Genomic DNA, 21,186 nt, shown 5'->3' with positions numbered 1-21,186 from the left:
ATACCGATTTAAGATAGCAATTTTGGTGGTTAGGTAGTTGAGCATTGCACAGCAGTGAATAACTAGTTTTGTTGTGGGACGCTAGGGGGAGCATAAAGATTAATTCTCATCTGTAGGAGGTTCTTAGTAGGAGACTGATAATAAAGGACAATCAATCCCATCTCTACAGTTTTTCTTGCCAGGCATATACTGACATTAAGGGTTTGATGTTGACTTCTGTAAGTGTTCAGTTTGGTTACGAAAAAACATATAACTGAGTCAGTAAATTGTCACCCTTCACTGATGGGAAGAACAATGTATTGTACACTCTGTGCTTTCCCAAAATATATTAACTTTTAAAAATGGCTTGAGACAAGCATATTCTGATTTTCATACGATAGGATTTTTATTAATTTTCAAGGTAAGCCTACAATTCTATACGTATTTTTCTTTCCAGAAAAAAAAAAAATAATCTTTTTTTTCATGACAATAATAGGGCCCTGCAGATTCACTAGGAGTGAGCATTGCTGGAGGTGTAGGAAGTCCCCTTGGAGATGTTCCTATATTTATCGCCATGATGCATCCAAATGGAGTTGCAGCTCAGACTCAGAAACTCAGAGTAAGTTAATCGTTAAGAAGGTTATAAAGATTGCATGGGTTCTGCACAATAATTACTCTAGACAGGTAATAAGGTACCGATTTAATGATGCAGTCATGATTGCTTCTGGCTGTGACAAGAATTTTTACTATTTGGATTGACAATAAAGTAACTCAGATTGGTGACATGGTAAAAGGTAATTGCTGAAAGGTATATTAACTTGGGAAGGAAGTCCTAAAGAAATCTTGGGTCATAGAGCTGATAAACTTGTGAAAATTCAAAGTAGGAAGGCTAGTTCAGAATGATGGATTATTTAAGTGAGCTACACTGGTGAGTCTCGTGGTCATTCCTGTATGTGCAGTCTGTTTCATATCTCATGTTCTCTGTGCTTACCTGTCTTAGGATAGAAAAATTCTTTTTTAGGTTCCAAGTCAAAGTAGGCAGTCTTAACTCACAGAGCACTTACATGTGTACTGTATTCAATCTATATCAGAGGTTGTTGAATTTGACTAATGTTCCTTGGAAAATAGACAGTGTTATTTCAGGATTAATTTAAATATATAATCTCTTAAGAAAATGTACTACTTCGACCTGTCTGTATTCAGATGATTTTCCATATCCTTCTAGAATATTAATTCTGTAAAGAACAAGTATTTTTTTACACTGAATACACTAAACTTAAACATTGATCTGCTGATTTTGAGGTCAGATTTTCTACTTTTCCATCACTTCACTATGTTGTTGTGATGTTATCTTGTGTTCACAATGATGTTGTACCTTTGAGAGAAGTGTACCATGCACTCTTCCTAATTTCTTTCTTTCTGCCCTTTGTCACTGATACATTGTAGGTAACTCCAAGTACTCAAACCTGCACTTATTGAAAGAAAATGCCAAATAAATCTATGTAACTAAACTTGTATTGATAGTTATGTTTTCTACATTTTCTTCTGCAGGTCGGGGACAGGATTGTTAGCATATGTGGAACATCTACTGAGGGCATGACTCACTCCCAAGCTGTTAGTGTCTTAAAAAATGCTTCAGGCACTATTGAGTTGCAGGTAAAAAAAAATAAAAAAATAAAAAAATAAATCCTCCAGTGACATTGGGAATATTTTCTGAACATTAGTTGCTATGTTGTATTGTTTTAGTATCAGTGTTCTTATTTTACTGGCTTTTTTTTTTTTTTTTTTTTTTAAACTCATTTTACTGAACTCTGTTCTTAGGTTGTAGCTGGAGGAGATGTGAGTGTCATAACTGGTCAGCAGCAGGAGCCACCTACGTCCAGTCTTACATTTGCAGGACTAACTTCAACCAGCATTTTTCAGGATGATTTAGGGTCAGTAAATACATAATAACTGGCTTCTGTAGCCGGTTACTTAAGGTGGAACTCAATCTAAAATGCTTACAAATTGTTTTGTTTTGTTTTGTTTTCTCTTCAGTAGAATTAAAATGTTATTTGATTTCATTTTAAATACAGCTTTCTTCATTTCACTGAGCCTAGGTACCTGAGATTAGTTGATACACCCCAAATTGCTGTTCTCAGACTTACATAGCAAGGTTCTTTCCACAGTGGTACTTTGGTTTCTGTGATGTATTTTTTTTAACTCTAGGCTATCAAAAATATTTAACTTTTGGGGTATACAATTGTTACCACTTCTGGTATACTACAAGGAACAGCTACGTAAACAAGTATTGCCTCAAATTATGTTATAAATCTGAGGCATTTTTCCAGGAACAGGGAAAGAAGGAATGGGGTTCTTTAGGCACACAAACCCACATTAAAAGATAGAACTTCAAAATTCATGTGGTCAAAGTTTATGTGTGGAGATACATCTATGAGTTATCTGTATAAACACATACGTGCAAATTAACAATCATAACTCAGAGTAGGAGAGAAACAATTAAATCTTGCAACAAAGTGATTGGCTGCTAATTTTGGACTTTTTTTTTAGGAGGCATAAGGGGTTCCAGGATTTTTAAAGGTGTTTGCTAGGGAGACTTGAGGTACATTTGTAGTTATAGAGGAAATGGAAGTGCATTGCTTAGCTAGAAAGAAAAATGTTTTTGGTTGAACGTTATACATGTTAAATCATAAGTTCAGACAATATATCAATGCTCTTTTTCCCTTTCATTAGGCCTCCTCAGTACAAGACCATTACTCTAGACAGAGGACCAGATGGCCTAGGCTTTAGTATTGTGGGGGGATATGGCAGTCCTCATGGAGACTTACCAATTTATGTGAAGACAGTATTTGCAAAGGTAAGTGTAAATTTGTTCAGTCAATTCATCTATTAGTTCACAGCAGCCACTTTCTTAAAGCATGGCCTGAGTTCAATGCCAAATGATGAGTGATTTCTCACAGCTTTTCTTGCCCAGTGCAAGTTCTGATCAAAATGTGCTTGCAACATTTGAACGATATAGTTTCAGGAAGATTTAGAATTTTCAAATGCATGAGACTTTGCATATGGCAGAGTCTTTTTCAACTCTCAAAACTGGAAATGTTTACATACTTCGAAAAACAGCCCCCCTACCTTATGTTTAGAATTCATTTTCTTCAAGTAATAGAAGGGACCAATTTATTACAGTCTGAAAGGTAGACCAGCATAAAATAACTGAACTCATCTGGACCTTTGGAGAAATTCAGGTGGAACTGAATCCATACTGAATTTACTAACTCAGGGAGCAGCCCTGAGTTAGACTAAAAAAAAAATGTAATGAAGAATACCAAATGTTTGTTGTAAGTCAAAGTTCATACGTGGGTTTTGATTACTGGATTTCCAGTTTCTGGAAGCTATTTCAGGTCATGAAAATCTTGCTGTTATGGTACCAGAGACTAGAAGTTACACTAGCTAGACCAACAAGATTAAAGTACAATAAAAATCCTCTAGATCCATCCTCCAGATCTAAGTGTTGTGAAAGTTAGAGAATGCAGGACATACTGCAGCACTGGCAGACTGTTCTATGATAGACTCTAGTCAAATCACTCTCAATCAAAAAATGTTTAAGGGGTTTTGTGTACTATACCCATCTTATTCAGACCATTGGGATGGTGCGGCAAGGAGAAAAAGAAATGCATGAGTCTGCAATTACATGTTGTATTGTTTCAGGGTGCAGCTGCAGAAGATGGACGCCTGAAGAGGGGAGATCAAATCATTGCTGTGAACGGGCAGAGTTTAGAAGGGGTGACCCATGAGGAAGCGGTTGCTATTTTGAAAAGGACGAAAGGAACAGTCACTTTGACTGTTTTGTCATGAACTAGCTGCTGAAAGGGGTAGGATTGACAAGACTATATTATTTACACTCTGCTTAGAAAAGAGAATTGAAATTTGTATAGCCTTCTTGCTCTTCCTGATTCACAGGACCATGTTACATCACTGAAGAAAAATAACATTTAACCATATTTTTGTATGCAATAGAAATATTTCTCCCTCTGTCAAAACACTGAAGATGGAGTTACATCACCTATGGAAAAGACATAATATTTTTCCTAGTAATATTGTAATGAATACTTGTAAGCCACTAAAAAAATGTTTTCATTAATAACCTCACAACAAAATTTAAATGCTTTGCTAAGAGGCTTTGAATATTTCAAATATGTGAGAACAATAAAGTCACTGAATCAACAACAGGATGGCATGGTAGAGTCAGAAAACAGAAATAAGATTATTGGAGAAAGAAAGTATTAACAAAATATGGAATTTAGGGAATGGGAGGAAAAGCATGTAATGTGGAGGCACATAATTAATGGACTTACTTGTGTATTTTTTTGTTTTGTTTTTTTTTTTATATTACTCTACAATGACCAAGTAGAAGGAGTTGGGAGGGGATTTTTTGTTGCGTTTAGCTTTGTTTTTTGCTTGTGTTTGAATTGTGTTTTGGATGGTGGGGATTTGTTCTCAGGCTGGAAAAATTATTTGCTAGTGGAGACTTATCCTGGTGAGAGAGTGCCCAGCAGCTGCAGTATTAGAAGGATTAAACTTTTCTTTCATAACAGTAGTTTTTTCTAGACTATGTGGGAGTGAAAGCAATCTCCCTAGCGTGAAATGTGTGTAAGCAAAGGTTGTCCTCTTGCAATGGGGAAGCCTAAATACTGTCTTAGTGCAGAAGTTTCTGATTGCTGCTTGAATGAAAGCCGTGAACAAACCACTCAGGACATACTTACTTAGCTGAATATACAGCCTAGGTTAATACAATGCAGAAGATGATAGTGTTACAATGTTGCTTGTCACTCTAAAATAAATAGCAGCAAAGATAAGGTCCTTCCTGGACTGAGGAGAGCTATAACCAGGGGTTGATGGTGGTTAGACGGCTGAAGATCAGTTCCAGTGGAGAAGAGGGGAGCAGTGAGACAGCACTGGAAGTCTTTGCATCGGCATTGAGCTGAAGAGGACAGCTGAGGATCACAAACATTATTTGGGGGTTGTTAATTTAAAAAGTGCAAATGCAAGATATTTTCTGGTAAAAAAGATGCAGCCATGGAGCTGTTATTTGGATAGCAGAGTTGTCAATAAATTTATCAACATCCTCAGTTTACTAAGGAGTCTTTAAAACTTTATCCCAAAATCATATCTACTGATACCACTGGCTGATTGTAGTCTCCCTTTGGCATGCCAGTAAATATGTTGAAGGTGAAAGACACCTAGCTAATTGGCATGCCATATACTTGCTGCTACATATAGTCTAGCAGCAAGACCCTTCATGTTGATTAGCAAAAAAATAAAAATTAAAAAAAAAATATCGGCCTTCTTGCTATATATATATGTGTGTCACTTGTCATTTAAGAGAACTCTCTGAATAGAAAATGCAGGCAGTGGGCAGGCCGTTACTAGAGGAAGATGTGAAAGACTAGCATTTGTGTTAGTGAGAAACAAAAACAGTATTAAGAACATCTGTGAAATAGTATTAACAAGTTGGTAGCTAGATCTAAGCGAGTTAACTAAAACCAAACAAAAACAAACACAAACAAACAAACAGCTTTGTCTTATTAACTGTTCCAGAAGTTACTGTGATTGGCAAAAAATGAAAGTACACAGATGGTACCATTACTGACTGTTGTTACTGAATTGTTCTTGTGTGCTCATTCCTTGGTTAGAATGAGAGATGCATACATTAGAGTGTGTAAGGTTGCTTTAAATAGTATCTATATTTGTAACAGAAGTAGTGTACAGATATTTTGTTATTACTGTTGTGTCTAAATGGGGGATTTAATTAAATAAACAGCAAACTCTCAGTGATGAAGAAATAAAGTTGCAGGTGCGTTTCTGGTGTGTGCTGGCTTTGTTCATTTTGTTGTGAAAGATTAACCCAAACTTTTTAATTAATAACAAGAAGTTAATGATATTCCTCTTTTTGTGAGCCATCTAGTAAAAGCTGCTTTATTTGTATTTTCAGATTTTAGCTTCACTCACAGTCTTTTAGCACATCAATAAGACAAGATACCAGAACTATTTAGAGAGGAGTAAGAGAGTGCTTTGCTTGTTTAAAACAGACAGTATTTAATAATTTCTCAATCTGTTTAAAAAGTCATCTGTTGGGCATGGTTCTTGACACGAGCAATCAAAACATTGAGCTGAGTAGCCTGGAATTTTGCTTTTAGCTGTGACCATGGTGCTGGTTCAGAGCACAGGATCTCCCCCAGCCCCTGTGACAGGACAGCTGTTTCATGATCATGACTTAGTGTCTGCTGTGCAATGCATTATGAGGTGTAATAAAGTTAGCAGGCTTAGGGTGATTAGTTTGGTATTCATCATTTGGTATTCAGTGCAACTTCTCTATCACAGGGTTTAGTTCTGCAAGCTGCTAAGTACTGGTACTGTTCTAAGTTCTCATTTTGTTTATGTTAGCTTTTTGTTCAAGTAACCGTGTTAACTTTGGGACTTTACAAGATTGGAGCTAAAAGGCTTGGGTTCTTAAGGGCTCAAGCCCTAGTCTGTTCAAATACACATCCTTTTCTTTTAACTTAAGTCTAAGCTATTCAGTGCCAGTGATCTTAGGGTGGTATTAATGAAAGAGACTCATGTTTTGTAATTGTGCATCTGGACAGAGGACAGCTGGCTCATGGGAATGCACAGATTTAATGCCTTGACAGTGACTAGATATCATTGGCATGGCTACTTTCCCATTCCCCTGCTGGATTTTATTTCTCAGTTAGGTTTGTGGAAGCAATGGAAATGTTAATTGCAAGTTGAGAGAACAGGCAGAAATTAGTAACTGTTCAGGATCATGTTCCCTTCATCCTATCCAGTCTCTTTTAAAAATAATGATATATGATGGATATGTGTTCTGTAAACTCAGACTTGCTGTGGTGGTTTTACCCAGATGGACAGCCAAGCACCACCACAACCACTCTCTCACTCCCCGTCCTCATAGGGAAGGGGAGAGAAAATATGATGGATAGGGCTCAAGGGTTGCGATAAGGACAGGGAGATCACTCAGTGATTAGTATCACAGGCAGAACAGACTCAGCATAGGGAGATTGCAGAAATGTATTACCTATTATAACAAGCTAGAGGGGCGAGAAACAAAGAAAACAAACTAAAAATAACCTGTCCCCATCCACCCTCTTCCACCCCCTCCCCTAAGTGGCACAGGGGAATGGGGAATGGAGGCTGCGGTCAGTCCCTGACACTTCATCTCTATCGCTCCTTCACGGTCACTCTCTGCACTGGCTCCATGTGGCGTCCCTCCCATGGGATGCCGTCCTTCCCCAGCTGAGCCTGTGGGGGCTGCCCACAGGCAGCAGCTCTTCAAGCACTGCTCCCACACGGCTCCATACCACGGGGTCCATCCATCCCCCAGGAGCAAACTGCTCCAGCACAGGTCCCCCATGGGTGGGCGGCAGCTCCCCTCAGACCCCTGCTCCTGCGTGGGCTCCTCTCCATGGGCTGCAGCTCCGGCCCGGGGCCTGCTCCTGCGGGGGCTTTCCATGGGGCACAGCCTCCTCCAGGCCACATCCACCTGCTCCACCGGGGGCTCCTCCACCCATGGGGGGGCTGCAGCATGGAGATCTGCTCCATGTGGGACCCATGGGCTGCAGGGGGACAGCCTGCTCTACCAGAGGCCTCTCCACAGGCCGCAGAGGAACTGCTGCTGCCTGCCTGCAGCACCTCCTGCCCTCCTGCTGCACTGACCTTGTTATATGGAAGACTGCTTCTCATTCCTGTATCCCAGCTCCTATTGTGCAGCAGTTTGTTTATTTTTCCCTTTCTAAAATCTGCTCTCACAGAGGCACAAACAACATTGCTTATTGGCCCAGCTCTGGACAGCAGTGGGTCCCTTTGGAGCCATGTGGAGCTGGCCCTTAATATGGGGCAGTTTGTGGACTCTTCTCTCAGGAGCCACACATGCAGCCCCCTGCTACTAAAACCTTGCCAACCTTGCCACTTATACCTACTACACTTGCCCCTTCCCCTTTTATTCCCCTCCTACATCCCCCCAAAAAAGGGGGGAAAGAGAAGATAAAAAGATGTTCTTGAGTGGCAAAAAGAAGCTTTGTTTTAGTGACAGAGACTTGCAAATAACATGGAGGAGCTCACTGTTTTTAATATTGTTTTGCAAGGCACGTCTTGTCTCAAATTGACAGTGACATTGGAAAGAGGCTGGTTGTGGTCTCACCTTCCCCCACCTCCCCATCTCTTTTCTTGCTTTTGAAAAATAAATCCTTTGAAGCATCTAAAATATTCATGTGTAGGGAGCACTTCTGTTTCAGGCACCATTTGAAACTGCTAAGAATAGACAAAAATTTTTACTTTTTTACAGATGCTATTGAAACTGTGAACACTGTTGTCCTCAGCACATTCAACACCAATTATATATAATTGTTTTTTATCTTTCAGAATTGGAGACCATGCCTTTTCCACAACAGCTGCATAGATCTTGACTTTAGTGCATTTTAGTTCATAGACATTGTTGTAGGGTTATATGTTAGCTTACAAACTAATGCAGCTGATATTCCAGAAAATGCTGACAGTAGCAGGTTAGACTGATACATTTTGAACACTGGAGAGCCGGCATCATATTCCATTATTAGGTATACTAAGTAGATCAAGCTTCTTAAATTTTTGCCATAAGTTGTAATTTTCTTATGGTAAAATCTCCCTCAATGTTATTGAAGTTTCTTCAAGCAAAAATGATCACTTTAAACAGGTAGAGAAAAACAGATGTTGCTCCTCTTATTTCGGTATAAAGAAGAGGAAAATAACATTGGATAAGCTACTGATCCTAAAAGCTGTTCAATATACAACAATTATCCAATCTGAAATATAATTTTTATTAATTTTTAGCTTGAGATTTTTTTAATTAAGTTGCAGTAGCAAATCAGTTTTAAAAACTGAAACAAGCAGGTTTTCACTTGACTCAGAAAAAAAAAAAATCTGGCTTGTCTAATTACTTTGTGATCTCTTCATTTTTTTTGGTCTTCAGATACGTAAATATTTAATTTTATTTTTCTTTTTTGTGTGTGTGATTATGTCCAGGTAGTGTTTGGATCACCTATGAAAGTGTCATCTGTGTATTTTAAGTGTTTGCTATTAGATGTTCATATCCATTTTACCCATAGATATAAAAATGAAAGGATGAAAGGTTTTTAAGATGGAAGGCTTCAAAGTTGTCAGCACTTTTTCATGTCTTCTGGTATTCCAGCATTTGGCAGTTTGACTACACTTCATTAAGTGTAGCTCTTAATTATTTTTCAACAGTCCTGGGAATCTGAAGAGGTCCCAGTCAACTGGAAGCCGGCAAATGTTGTCCCAGTTTTCAAGAAAAGTAAGAAAAAAAGACACCTGTAATTACAGGCCTGTCAGTCTCATTATAGTGCCTGGTAAAATTATGGAGATTATTCTGGGAGTGAATGAAAAACACTTGACAGACAATGCAGTCATTGGTCATAGTCAACATGGGTTCATGAGGGGAAAGTCCTGCTTAATAAACTCAGTTTCTTTTTCCAGTAAGGTTACCCATCTAGTTGATCAAGGGAAAACAGTATATGCATTTATTTTGGATTTCAGCTATTTAGATTTTGTTACTCTTTCTCACACTACCCTTCTGATAAGATGGGTGAACAGATGGCTGATGGGTCAGGCTCAAAGGGTTATTGTAAATGTGGTTGCATCAGGCTGGCAGCCAGTTGCTGGTGGGGGTCCTCAGACTTCCATTTTAGGATGAGCTCTAATCGATGTTTTTATAAATGGTTGGGATGCAGGACTCAAATACATACTAAGTAAGTTTGCAGATGATACTCGACTAGGAGGAGCAGTTGACTACCTTGAGTGTGGAGAGGTCTTGCAGAGAGATTTTGACAAATTAGAGGGCTGGGCAATCATAACCGTGTGAAATTTAACGAGAGGAAGTGCCATATTCTGAACAACCTGGAATGTGGCAATCCTGGCTATATGTACAAACTATGGAATGAAAGGCTGGAGAGCAGCCTGCAGAAAAGGATCTGGGGGTTTTGGTCAACAGAAAGTTGAACTTGAGCCAACAGTGTGCCCTGGCAGCCAGGAGGGCCAACCATACCCTGGGGTACATCAGGCATGGCATTGCTAGCTGGTTGAGGGAAGGGATTGTTCTGCTGTGCTCTGCTGTGCTGTGCTGGTGCAGCCTCACCTCAAGTACTGTGTGCAGCTTGGGCACCACAATGTATGAAAGACCCTATAAGAGTTTCCTGTTGTGCACTTCGCATGAGTATTTAGGCTGGGGCTCATTAAAAGTCTTTGCAGACTGTAACTTTGAAATACCTTCTCATTACAGGGTTGCTGTAGCCACCACATCCAACACTTAAGAGTATTTACATGATTAAAAATGCAATGGGAGCAGCATCTCCAGTAAAGAAGAGAGGAGTTACTCTCTAGTTGTTCTGCAAGAATCTTTGACTAAAACTGACATAGACATATTTCAGTTTGGCTTGAAAACAAATGTTTTTTACTCTGTTAATGTGAATATGAAAATATGTCTGATGGAAGTAGAAAAGGGAGTGTTGCAGATCAGTTATATCAATATCAGTACAATTCCAATGATTAAAGCAGCAAGCATTAACTGCCAAGTCCTATTTATGATAGGAATTACCAAGGAGAGCTGGTAACTAAAGATTGCCTCATGAGATGAGCATTAACCTTTGTTACCATCACCAAGATCAGAAGATGGTTAGTGATGATAGTGTTCTTTTTTTTTTTTTTTTTTTTTTTTGTCAAGCTTTTATATTAACTGCATACCATCTCTTTCTCCAGATCTTGTACTTTATCCCAAGTGTAAAGTGCCTGCAAAGACCTAATAAGGTGCTATTTCTCTGATGTTTTCTTAATGAAAAAAATGAATTGATCATTGTTTCAGATAAGTCATTTTTAATGACTTTGCAGGATACATACAAAAACAAGTAGCAGAGGAAAGTGTTGCTCTTAATGCTAAAATTCTCCTAGGGAATACAAGCAAATCCAGACAAAGCATCTAGATCAGAGACTTCATTTTCAGTAGTTTAGGACTGAGATTAGACAAGTGACACATCTAGTCTAGTACATTAGTGTTATTTTGTGCTGATTTTAAATGCTGGATAAAAACAGCTACTTCTGCAGCTTCTTCGTTTTGCATATAACTGTATAGTTCACTGCTTGAATCCCCGTATCGTGGATAAATTATTTAATGAGTGTGCATAGGCTCCACAACTTCTCTTGCAAGTCATGCTATAATGGAAAATAAGGTCCAACAGCATTTCAGAAGAATAACTGCAGATTTCTGTCTGTATGAGAAATTGAGCATTTTAGGACCCAAGCAGACAAAACTCTGGTACTGTTCTGCCAGACCTCCTCTCTGAGCTTTGTGGTGGTGTAGTGGGTTTACGTGGCAAGGTTTTGGTAGCAGGGAGCCATAGGGGTGGTTTCTGTGAGAAAGATCTAGAAGCTGCCCCATGTTTGGGAAGGGCCCCATTGTTTTCCAGATCCGAGCCAATAAGCGATGTTGTTTTTCGCCTCTGTGAGAGCATATTTAAGACAGGGAAAAAACGCTGCGCCACACAGCAGCCGGGAGAATCAAGGGAGTGAGAGAACAGCCTTGCACCAAGGTCAGTGTAGAGGGAGGGGGAGAGGTGCTCCAGGCGCTGGAGCAGAAGTCCCCTGTGGCCTGTGGTGAGGACCATGGTGAAGCAGGATGTCCCCCTGCAGCCCATGGAGTACCACGGTGGAGCAGGGTTCCATGCTGCAGCCCGTGGAGGAGACCACGGTGGAGCAGGTGGCCCTGCACCGACGGAGGCTGCCGCCTGTGGAAGACCCCTGCCGGAGCAGATTCTGGGCCGGACCTGTAGCCCGTGGAGAGGAGCCCACGCAGGAGCAGGTGATCTGGCAGGAGCTGCTGCCCGTAGGGGAGCCAGGTTGGAGCAGTTTTCTCCTGAGGGATGGACCCCGTGGTACGGACCCATATCTGGAGCAGTTCTGGAAGAGCTGCTGCCTGTGGGAAGCCCACGCCGGATCAGTTCATCAAGGACTGCATCCCGTGGGTGGGACCCCACAGCACAGGGGACGAGAGTGACCGAGAAGGAGCGGCAGAGAAGAAGTGCTGTAGACTGACCATAACCCCCATTCCCCGTTCCCCTGCGCCGCTCGGGGGGAGGAGGTGGAAGAGGGTGGATGGGGGGAAGGTGCTTTTGTTTTTTTTTCCTTTGTTTTCTCACTTCTCTCGCTTGTTAGTTGTAGGCAATAAATCTTACTATCTCCTTATGCCGAGTCTGTTTTGCCCGTTACAATAATTATTGCGTGATTTTCTCGTCCTTATCTCAATCCTTGAGCCCTTTTCACATATTTTCTCCCCATTCCTCTTTGAGGAGGGGGAGTGAGAGAGCGGCTGTGGTGGAGCTCGGCTGCCCACTCGAGCGGAACCACGACAGGTGGTTAGAAAAAAATCCCAGCGAGAGCATGCTCCACAGCACTGCATGGCAGGACCTCAGTTATTTTTCATTGTCATATAGGTTTGTGCCATAAATCTGACCATCTTTAAGTGCAGTCTTAAAAGGTTTGTTGAGCATTTTGGCTGCAATTTAAAGATTATGCAGAGAATCTGCATTTGTTCCACCTTTATCTCTAGTTCTATCATATACTTACAATTTTCTAAGTAGCGATCTTCTCACCTTTCTTGTTAATATAGAGTCAGAATTTGTTCTAATCAAGTATGTAACAGCATCATCTGCATTAATTACTTCAGAAAAAAGTTTGTGGACACAGTCTCCTGTGGAGATTTTACAGAGGTGTTCACAACAATGAATGACAGCAGTAATTGCCTTTGTGTTATGTTTTGTACCTGAGTAACAAAGCATTTCCATTAAGTGTAAATCTCTCCTGGATAGGATAGTGAATTGTTCCAGACAAGGTGGAAACCTCCTGGACTGAGCTGAGCTTCCTGTTAAAATTAAGTATATTTTTATTTCAATCTGTGCCCTATCTCCAAGTAACAACTTGGCTTGTGTTAGCGCTAAACTACACCTGACTATATCTGCCCTCTGAGAAAAAACTTTCTATTTTTCCTAGGTACCAGGGCTGGAATAAAAAATAGAACTGGACTTTTGTCTTTAAATGCAGATTTACTGGATATTTACATTTAGTAGAAATAACTCATTAGAAGTTTACTGGCTGTCATCACCTGCTGTCCTTTTGTTTCCAACATAAAAAATCAGACCATTCACAGCTTTTGCCAGCAACCACATCATTTCTGTCTGCACTTCATACCTTTTTTCCCTCATTTCTTTTAACGGAGGGGAGGAAGGGGTGTAGGAGGAGACTTTGTAATGTGTAAGGGGAAGTTGTCAAAGGCTTTGTGTATGTTTGTGTTGGTGTATGTGTGTGTGTGTATACACATATGTATACATAATTTGTATATATATATATACACAAATATATAGGTGTACACACATTAAGATATATATATATATACACATATACTGAAAGGTTTGGGGAATAGTACTGTGCAAGTGCTAATTATTAGCCTGCAGATATATCTGTTTTACTTTTTCTTCGTATATGAAAACATAGAACAGGTACTCTAACCATCTGTGGTGGTTTTACACCGCTGGGCAGATGAGCTCCACCACAACCACTCTCTCACTCCCCCTCATAAAGATATAGGATGAGAAAATATGATGAAAAGCGATCAAGTGTTGAGATAAGGACAGGGAGATCACTCACCATTAACTGTCATGGACAAAACAGATTAATGTGATTTATTAACTATTATTAAGAAGCTAGAGCAGTGAGAAACAAACTAAAAAACAATCTCCTCCCTATGCATCTTCTTCTACCTCCTGCCCCTGAGCAGGGCAGGGGAATGGGGGCTGTGGTCAGTCCCTGACACTTCATCTCTATCGCTCCTTCACGGTCACTCTCTGCCCCGGCTCCATGTGGCGTCCCTCCCACGGGATGCCATCCTTTCCCAACTGAGCCTGTGGGGACTGCCCACAGGCAGCAGCTCCTCAAGCACTGCTCCACACGGCTCCATACCATGGGGTCCATCCATCCCCCAGGAGCAAACTGCTCCAGCACGGGTCCCCCATGGGTGGGCAGCAGCTCCCCTCAGACCCCCTGCTCCTGTGTGGGCTCCTCTCCATGGGCCGCAGCCTCCTCCAGGCCACATCCACCTGCTCCACCAGGGGCTCCTCCACCCATGGGGGGCTGCAGCATGGAGATCTGCTCCATGTGGGACCCATGGGCTGCAGGGGGACAGCCTGCTCCACCAGAGGCCTCTCCACAGCCTGCAGGGGAACTGCTGCTGCCTGCCTGGAGCACCTCCTGCCCTCCTCCTTCTGCACTGACCTTGTTATATGGAAGGCTGCTTCGCATTCCTCTCTCCCAGCTCCTGTTGTGCAGCAGTTTGTTAGTTTGTTTGTTTTTCCCTTTCTAAAATCTGCTCTCACAGAGGCACAAACAACATTGCTTATTGGCCCAGCTCTGGACAGCAGCAGGTCCTTTTGGACCTGGCTGAAACTGGCCCTTGCCTAACATGGAACAGCTTCTGGACTTCTCACAGAGGCCACACCTGCAGCCCCCCTGCTACTAAACCTTGCCATGCAAACCCAATACACTATTTTTAAACCATAGGCCCCAAAGGATTTTTCAGAGGAAGGAAATATTTGCTACATTTTCACATCAGGTAAAAATGCAGCATAGATATTATCTGTTTCTTCTTAATTAAGTTATGGTTGATATTGTGCCCAATGTACTTTTTTTAAATGTCAATGTACATCTTTTCTATAAGCCCAGTGTGGAGGCCAGTTTTCACTTTTAGGCAAGTGCAATCCTATCTGAAAATAAGAAAAGTTTGGGTCTGGGGTTACTGGTGCAAGTGTTCGTGGGAATAAGAGCACCCTATGAAGTACGAAAACACCTCAGACTTCCTCACTGTTTTTTATTTAGGCCCATGTCAAAGATCTGTTCATGATACTGTTCCTTTTACATAAAGGAATAGAATTTATTTTTACTCAGCTAGTATTTTGAGCATTTTCATATATATATATATGTATATATATATACACACACACACCTATACGTATTACTGGCAGCCATATTTGAGCTTAAACCTTAAATTTGTTGGCCAAACTAGCAAAGCTCTTTAAGCAAGCCCCAAAGTTGCAACCATTCTGAATTTGATTGGTTTCTTTCTCAATGTCAAGTAGAAGATGAACCAAGAAAAATCCCAGGCAGCAAGGAGACAAAGGTATTTGCATGCATCTGACAACCTGTTTAATTTTCTCTAGAGTGAATGCTGGCTTGAATTACCCTAGTAATTTTTTACTTCCATTTCAAAAGTGAATTGAAATTGGAGCGGAGAAATGCTCACCAATTTAAACATAAGCAGGTTTGGGGATAGCTACCAGCTATCAAGATAACAATTTCTGCCTCACTGTTTCTACTTGGGCATTTCAAGACAGATGCTTATGCAGTCAGCTGCTGGTTTCAATTTAAGTACTTAGCTAGGGAACTTGGGTGTGCTGAAACTTTGTGAGACAAACTTGTGTTTATCTTTAGTAACCAGCCTGCATCTACACCTTGAAATCAGGGTAGACGTGGAAAGAGGAATAATATTTGCCCATAGATGCTGCGATTTATGTAGCTGTATTTGTACACATTAATCATTTTCTGTATTAGCCACTAGATAGCACTAGAGATTCAAGTCTCAAACTGTGTTGGATGCATAGATTTAAACAACTCAAGCAGTCCAAAATTAACAGCCAGTGGAGTAAGTGGTTTTTGTTAAGCTCTGATCGGCAGCCTAATGGGAGTAGTTCAATCAGGAGAAAGTTACTTTAACTTGTAGTGTATTTAAAGTGTCTGCACTAATGCATTCCCAAGCAAAGAAACATACAAGTAATGATAGCAGTTACCCTATTCCAGCTCTCTTTTTAATATTATTAATCTTTGTTGAAGGCAATAAACTTCAAAAAATGTGCATTAAATTCGTAAAATTTCATATCGGCCTTCACAAAATGAATGCTATTGTGTTGAAGTAAAAATTCTCCTCAAAAAACATGCCCATGGGAATATAGACCTGCAAAAAAATATACCTTCAAAAACATATCCTTAACAGAACTTGTTTTCAGAGAGGGTAAAAAGTCATCTATGCCTGTTACTTTCTAAAAGTTTGCTCTAGCCTTTGCAAAATTATTTGTCATTTTTAGCTTTCCCATAAGAATTTAAGGTAGTGGATAAATCACTATGGACTACCTCTGTAAGAAGCTAAGATCTGGTGTTCTTAATCTCTGCTGTGAAAAGATACAACTTCTGCTGGCTTATTGATAGCCTTTCAGTAAGCCACATATGAGGCTTTTTTTTAACAACAACAAAAAGTCATGAAAAAAGGCATGAGTTATTGTCTTCTTGTGCTATGCATTTTCCTAGGTTTTGCACTCCTCTTGTAAACTGTATTTACATACATGTATGTACTTTTGGTCTGCACATCCATAAAAAGGTTTTCTGGCAGTCCTGAGGAATGTACAGAGGTAAGCAAGGTGCCATGAAAAGTAAGAAAATTCCATAGTCTTCTGGATTTCTGGCTTTAGTTTCAAAATGCTGTGCTGGAGGTGATTGCAGATTCTTCTGTTATTCATTAACAGGGTCTGTGCACCCGAATGCCACATCCTACTTTGATAACATGTTTCAAGAGTTTGTGGATCTCAAGGTTCTAAAATATGCAAGTTTGAAAGTGTTAAGCTCCTGGACAGAGTAATATCTCCTAAATACTTATCTTGGAGGACAAATTAGATTTATAATCAGCTCAAGGCATCTGGCTTTTGTGGCTTGGTGCTGAAGTTAAATTAAATTTCTAAATATGCAACTTATACTGGGGCTTATTTGCTGTAGGCTTGCTTCATCTTAGGTACGTGGCCTTTAAGGACTGCAGTCTTGGCTGTTTGCTGACTGAAGCTCATAGATAGAACTCCCAGCAGATTAAGCTGATGTATATATGAACTCTTTTGACCAGTAAGCTGTTCCTTGCAGAAATGACAGCCTGTTATCAAAAGATGCATGGGCTGTCTTTGAGGCTTGCTTACACATACACCACTTCCAGAATATCATTACGTACCAGCTTTCTACAGAAATTCAAATTTTCCCCATCAGTTTGTGAGAGGAGTGTGTGTTTAAACGTAATAAATTGAACAGTGCTGAAGGCTGATCATATGTTTTTCCACAATTTAAATGAAGATTCTGCAGTCCTTTTCCCTCCTATGCCAGTTCCCCATCTGCAAGGGCAGGGGAAGGCAGGGGCTGTTCAGCTTGGAGGGATGAATTTTCTTGGTGATAAGAGGCAATTATGTCAACATGGAGCTGAGTAAGGTTTGTCAGTCACATATGCATCCCACTTCAGGCATTCATCACTAGTGGATGGCTATTCACAGCTGACAGGCTAGCAAAGCAGTTACCTACAAGACTGGAAGGAGGGCTAGTGTTACAATACAACTAAAGCGAGAAGAGTGACTGACATTGTACCACAAATCCTTCAGCCTCCTTTTAGCCTTTTTTATTTATTGCACATATAAAACTATACTAGGCATGCCCAGACCACTTTTATTCTTCATTTTCAAAAGCAGCTGAATCTACAGAGTTTGTTCAGTGATTCCGTTTTGCTCCAAGTGCCCGTGGCAGGGAAGCTGTTTTTGTAAGTACTCTGAAAACAAGTTTCAGCAAAACTGATCTTTATCAGATCCTGCTGAATGGGCTGCACATACTGAATAGTGAAGAAGGCAAGTTAAATTTTAATCTGGGTTACATAAAAGATTGTTCTCAAAGTGGCATGTATTGACATTGTTCTCACACCCATTAACTTGCACCAGGAAAGTGGATAGAACAAGAAATATATAAAACGTATGTATAAACAACTTTTAGCTACATTCTGACAGGAACACAGTAACCTTTCTGTAACATCTTGGCTGTTCTGGTGCTTTGTTTTCTCATGTGGTGAGAGGGGAAGGGAATGGTGCCTTGCAGAAAGAGAGTAATTCAATAGCTTTTTATGGGAGAGATTTTGTTTTGGGGACCTACCATAAATGCAACAGGGACCTTTTTTGTGTAGGTTTAGAGGAATGATGGGGTTGTGCCCCAAAGTGTGGGCATTGTCCATGCTGGGAAGATTCCTAAGTAAACACTAACGGATACCACACAAATACTCAGGCAAAAGACAGCATTCATTTAGCTTATTGTTATGGATGGTAAAATGTGGTTGAATTGCCCATTTATGATTCCAGCCAGATGTTTTTAAAAGCACATGCTGTTGGATGGTATTCTTTGTAAAGTACCTGTAGTTACATCAAGAAGAGAAGCAAGTAATAACACATGTGCTTAGACAAACCAGGCTACCTCCTACAACCTTCAGAAACACATCAGGGTAGCCTAGGAAAAATCAAAAGGCAGGATGGTACTTTGGTTCTTTCCGTGGCTTTACATGCAGTGACATCTGAAGCAAGAATTTTTCCAAGTAAATAAGCTTTCATCTTTGATATTAATTTAAAAATATTTATGAGTTTTCCCTTCTAATTAAATTTCTTTGTTTGTTTGTTTTTAAAGAACACAGTTTTGAAGGGAATTAAGTTTTTTTGTGTGTGTGTTTTGTAAAATTACACTTTAGGATATTTTAAGATCTAAAACCAAGTAATTTCTACAGTGTGTCAAATTTAGAGATCATTTACATTCCTGTGATGCCTATTAATCTACATCAGAGACCTTTCAAATTCACACCTGGGTAGCTGCGATCATAAAATGGCCTGAAGCTTGTGGTTCAGATACTGTTACATTAGCCTTGGGTCTGACTTTACTTACACGTGGGACTGTTTCTTTAATCGCCATGAGGAAAGTTTTCTTTGATTCACTTATTGCCACAGGAATTAACTATCAATCAAAGTCCCAGGAACATTTCTGTAGCTTAAAGGTTAGGTAGGCTGCAGTGGCCAGCTGCTGGGTGAATTGATAAGGCCAGGTGATAATGACACACATGCAAGAACCAAGAAGCAACAGAACAAAAAATGGCCTTGAACTGGAGGTCCAAACTAATCTTCTTTACCTCATTTGCTGTTGAATCTTTGGGAAGTCACACTTCCTCACTGATAATTGAATTCAGTCCCCAAAGACAGACAAGCCTGTCATTGAGACTGTGTCTACATTGAATACACTGAATTCTTGAAATTATGGGTGATGTAAACTTCATCTGTTAAGGAAAGATCAGAGCAGGTAAGGAGGGTTGGAAACAAGGATATGGTTCTCCATTTTAGTATAAATGTTGTTTCTTTTATTAAAGCTTAAACTAGGCAAAAGACCTGGCCCAGAAAAGCTGACCACACAGCATAATTGTATGGTTTGCTGGCCAAGAACAATTCTCAACCCCCCACTTCTCACATTTAAGCAGTCATGATTAAACCTGGCTTCCTCACCAGTGTGGATGTGGTCTTAAACATGCTTGCACCAAAATTATGTGGTTAATCATTTGCTTGTGTACACTGTCCGGCATTATTTAATTAGAAGATTGTTTTTGGCAGGGGAGAGATGGAAGCTGGAAATGACAGGATCCATGTCAAAAAAATCTTGTGGCTCACAAAAAGACAGGGTGAAAGTGTGTGAAAGTGGTGGTGAAACACCACATAAGTTGTGGTATGCAGGGTCTCTACTGAACCAAAAAGAAATTTCCTGCCTAGGTATTTCTGCCAACAGCAGGTCGTCTAGGGAAATCATGTCCTATCACTTAAGAATCAGAGAGGAGATCTGCTATGTAATCTCCTTTCTGGTTTGCCTAAACAGCAAACTTAGTCTTCCACACGCATCAGAGAGTCAGACTTATGCATTTGGATCCCTAAAGTATGGTTAAAATCAAGCAAGGACACCACTAAAATAAAACAAAAGGAGGTATCTTTTGCACAATGCAGCTACCCCCCCAGAAAAACTGTCACCAGGTATGCTTTGGCATTCATATGAGATGGGGCTAAAGGAAAACAAGAAGCAGTTAATCAGAAAGTTGGGTAATGTTTAAAGCCAAGCTCAGTTCTAGAGAGAAGTAGTTTGTAATTTATGCTTTATTGATAGGCTTCTAAACTAAATTATGTGGGAAAAGTAGTTTTTTTGTTTGTTTGTTTGTTTGTTTTTTTTCCCCAAAGAACTATAATTACTACTTTAGCAGATAAAACCTGTAACTAGAATTAAGGAAACTAGAGTAAGCAGCTATCTTTGCATTACTGATTAAATCAAGCAGGTTGGATCTCCTTTGTAAAGCACAAATTTAATTTTGTAGCCAAACCAACTAAAAGTAACACACCCCTTACCACCTGCTCAGTAAAACCTTCTAGAAATCATGCTGCATGCGTCCCCTGAAACTACTGTTGTGGACAAGTTATTGACAAACTGTCCAAATGCTTTAAGGAACTGTCAGTCCAGTGGGTGGCATCACAGCTCCTTGGCCTTCAAGGGTCAAGAGCTAGTGCCCCTGTTGCATCCCAATATGTATTTTTAAACCAAAGTTCTTAAGTCCAGCTACATGCTTCAACCCATTAAAAATATCAATTCATGAACTTTATAAAGAAACTAGTTCAGATATCCTTATAGAATAAAATAAATAAACAAAATTTTACTAGATATTTTTATGTATCTGGAAAAAATAGGGTGTAAATTGCTATAAAACCTTTGGCATATGTTAAGGATTGCCTGTTATTCAAGACACTGTGATGAAATTCAGGATTTTATTTCAGTTTTGACGGAAGGATCATCCTGAGAAAGTCAAACAATTGTGTACAGGCAAAGTTACCAGTTGAGATTACTTATAATGGCTCGACTTGGCTGAGATCTACCTGCCACAATGCTGTCAAGTTATGACTTGATTATTCCAGAAGAGCTGGCAAGGCACTCTAACCAGAGGTAAACTGGAGATTGCATTTAGAAGTTGTGTGTTTCCAAATAATGAATTTATAGTGTGGAACTGTCATTCCTGAAGACCAGATATTCATTTTATTTTTCCATGTAGCTGTTTCAGAATGATTGTCATATGTCTCCTTTAGCTGAATGCCCTATAGTTGCTGAATTTCATTAATTATTTTACTGTGACATAGCTTCAGGCTTATTCTCCTTCAGAAGGTGTCCAGTTTGGGTGATCCATTACATGAGATG

At 40.0% G+C, this 21,186-nt stretch overlaps 1 protein-coding gene across 7 annotated transcripts in view; it reads left to right on the top strand.

Annotated features, from left to right (window-relative positions):
* Positions 1-5,828, top strand: part of MPDZ (multiple PDZ domain crumbs cell polarity complex component) — a 105,840-nt gene extending 100,012 nt beyond the window's left edge. For all 7 annotated transcript variants that reach the window (XM_084305242.1, XM_084305241.1, XM_084305239.1 and 4 more), the window contains 5 exons: positions 476-598; positions 1,531-1,635; positions 1,801-1,913; positions 2,713-2,836; positions 3,685-5,828. In XM_084305242.1, the coding sequence (XP_084161368.1) occupies positions 476-598; positions 1,531-1,635; positions 1,801-1,913; positions 2,713-2,836; positions 3,685-3,831 (612 nt within the window). In that variant the 3' untranslated portion in view covers positions 3,832-5,828. The remainder of the gene's footprint in view (positions 1-475; positions 599-1,530; positions 1,636-1,800; positions 1,914-2,712; positions 2,837-3,684) is intronic.
* Positions 5,829-21,186: the final 15,358 nt, after the last annotated feature.

The sequence above is a fragment of the Netta rufina genome, assembly GCF_964035555.1.
Source record: "Netta rufina genome assembly, chromosome: Z".
In the NCBI taxonomy this organism is placed as follows: domain Eukaryota; kingdom Metazoa; phylum Chordata; class Aves; order Anseriformes; family Anatidae; genus Netta; species Netta rufina.
The sequence above is the reverse complement of the archived record's forward strand: the minus strand, read 5'-3'. Positions and strand labels throughout refer to the sequence as shown.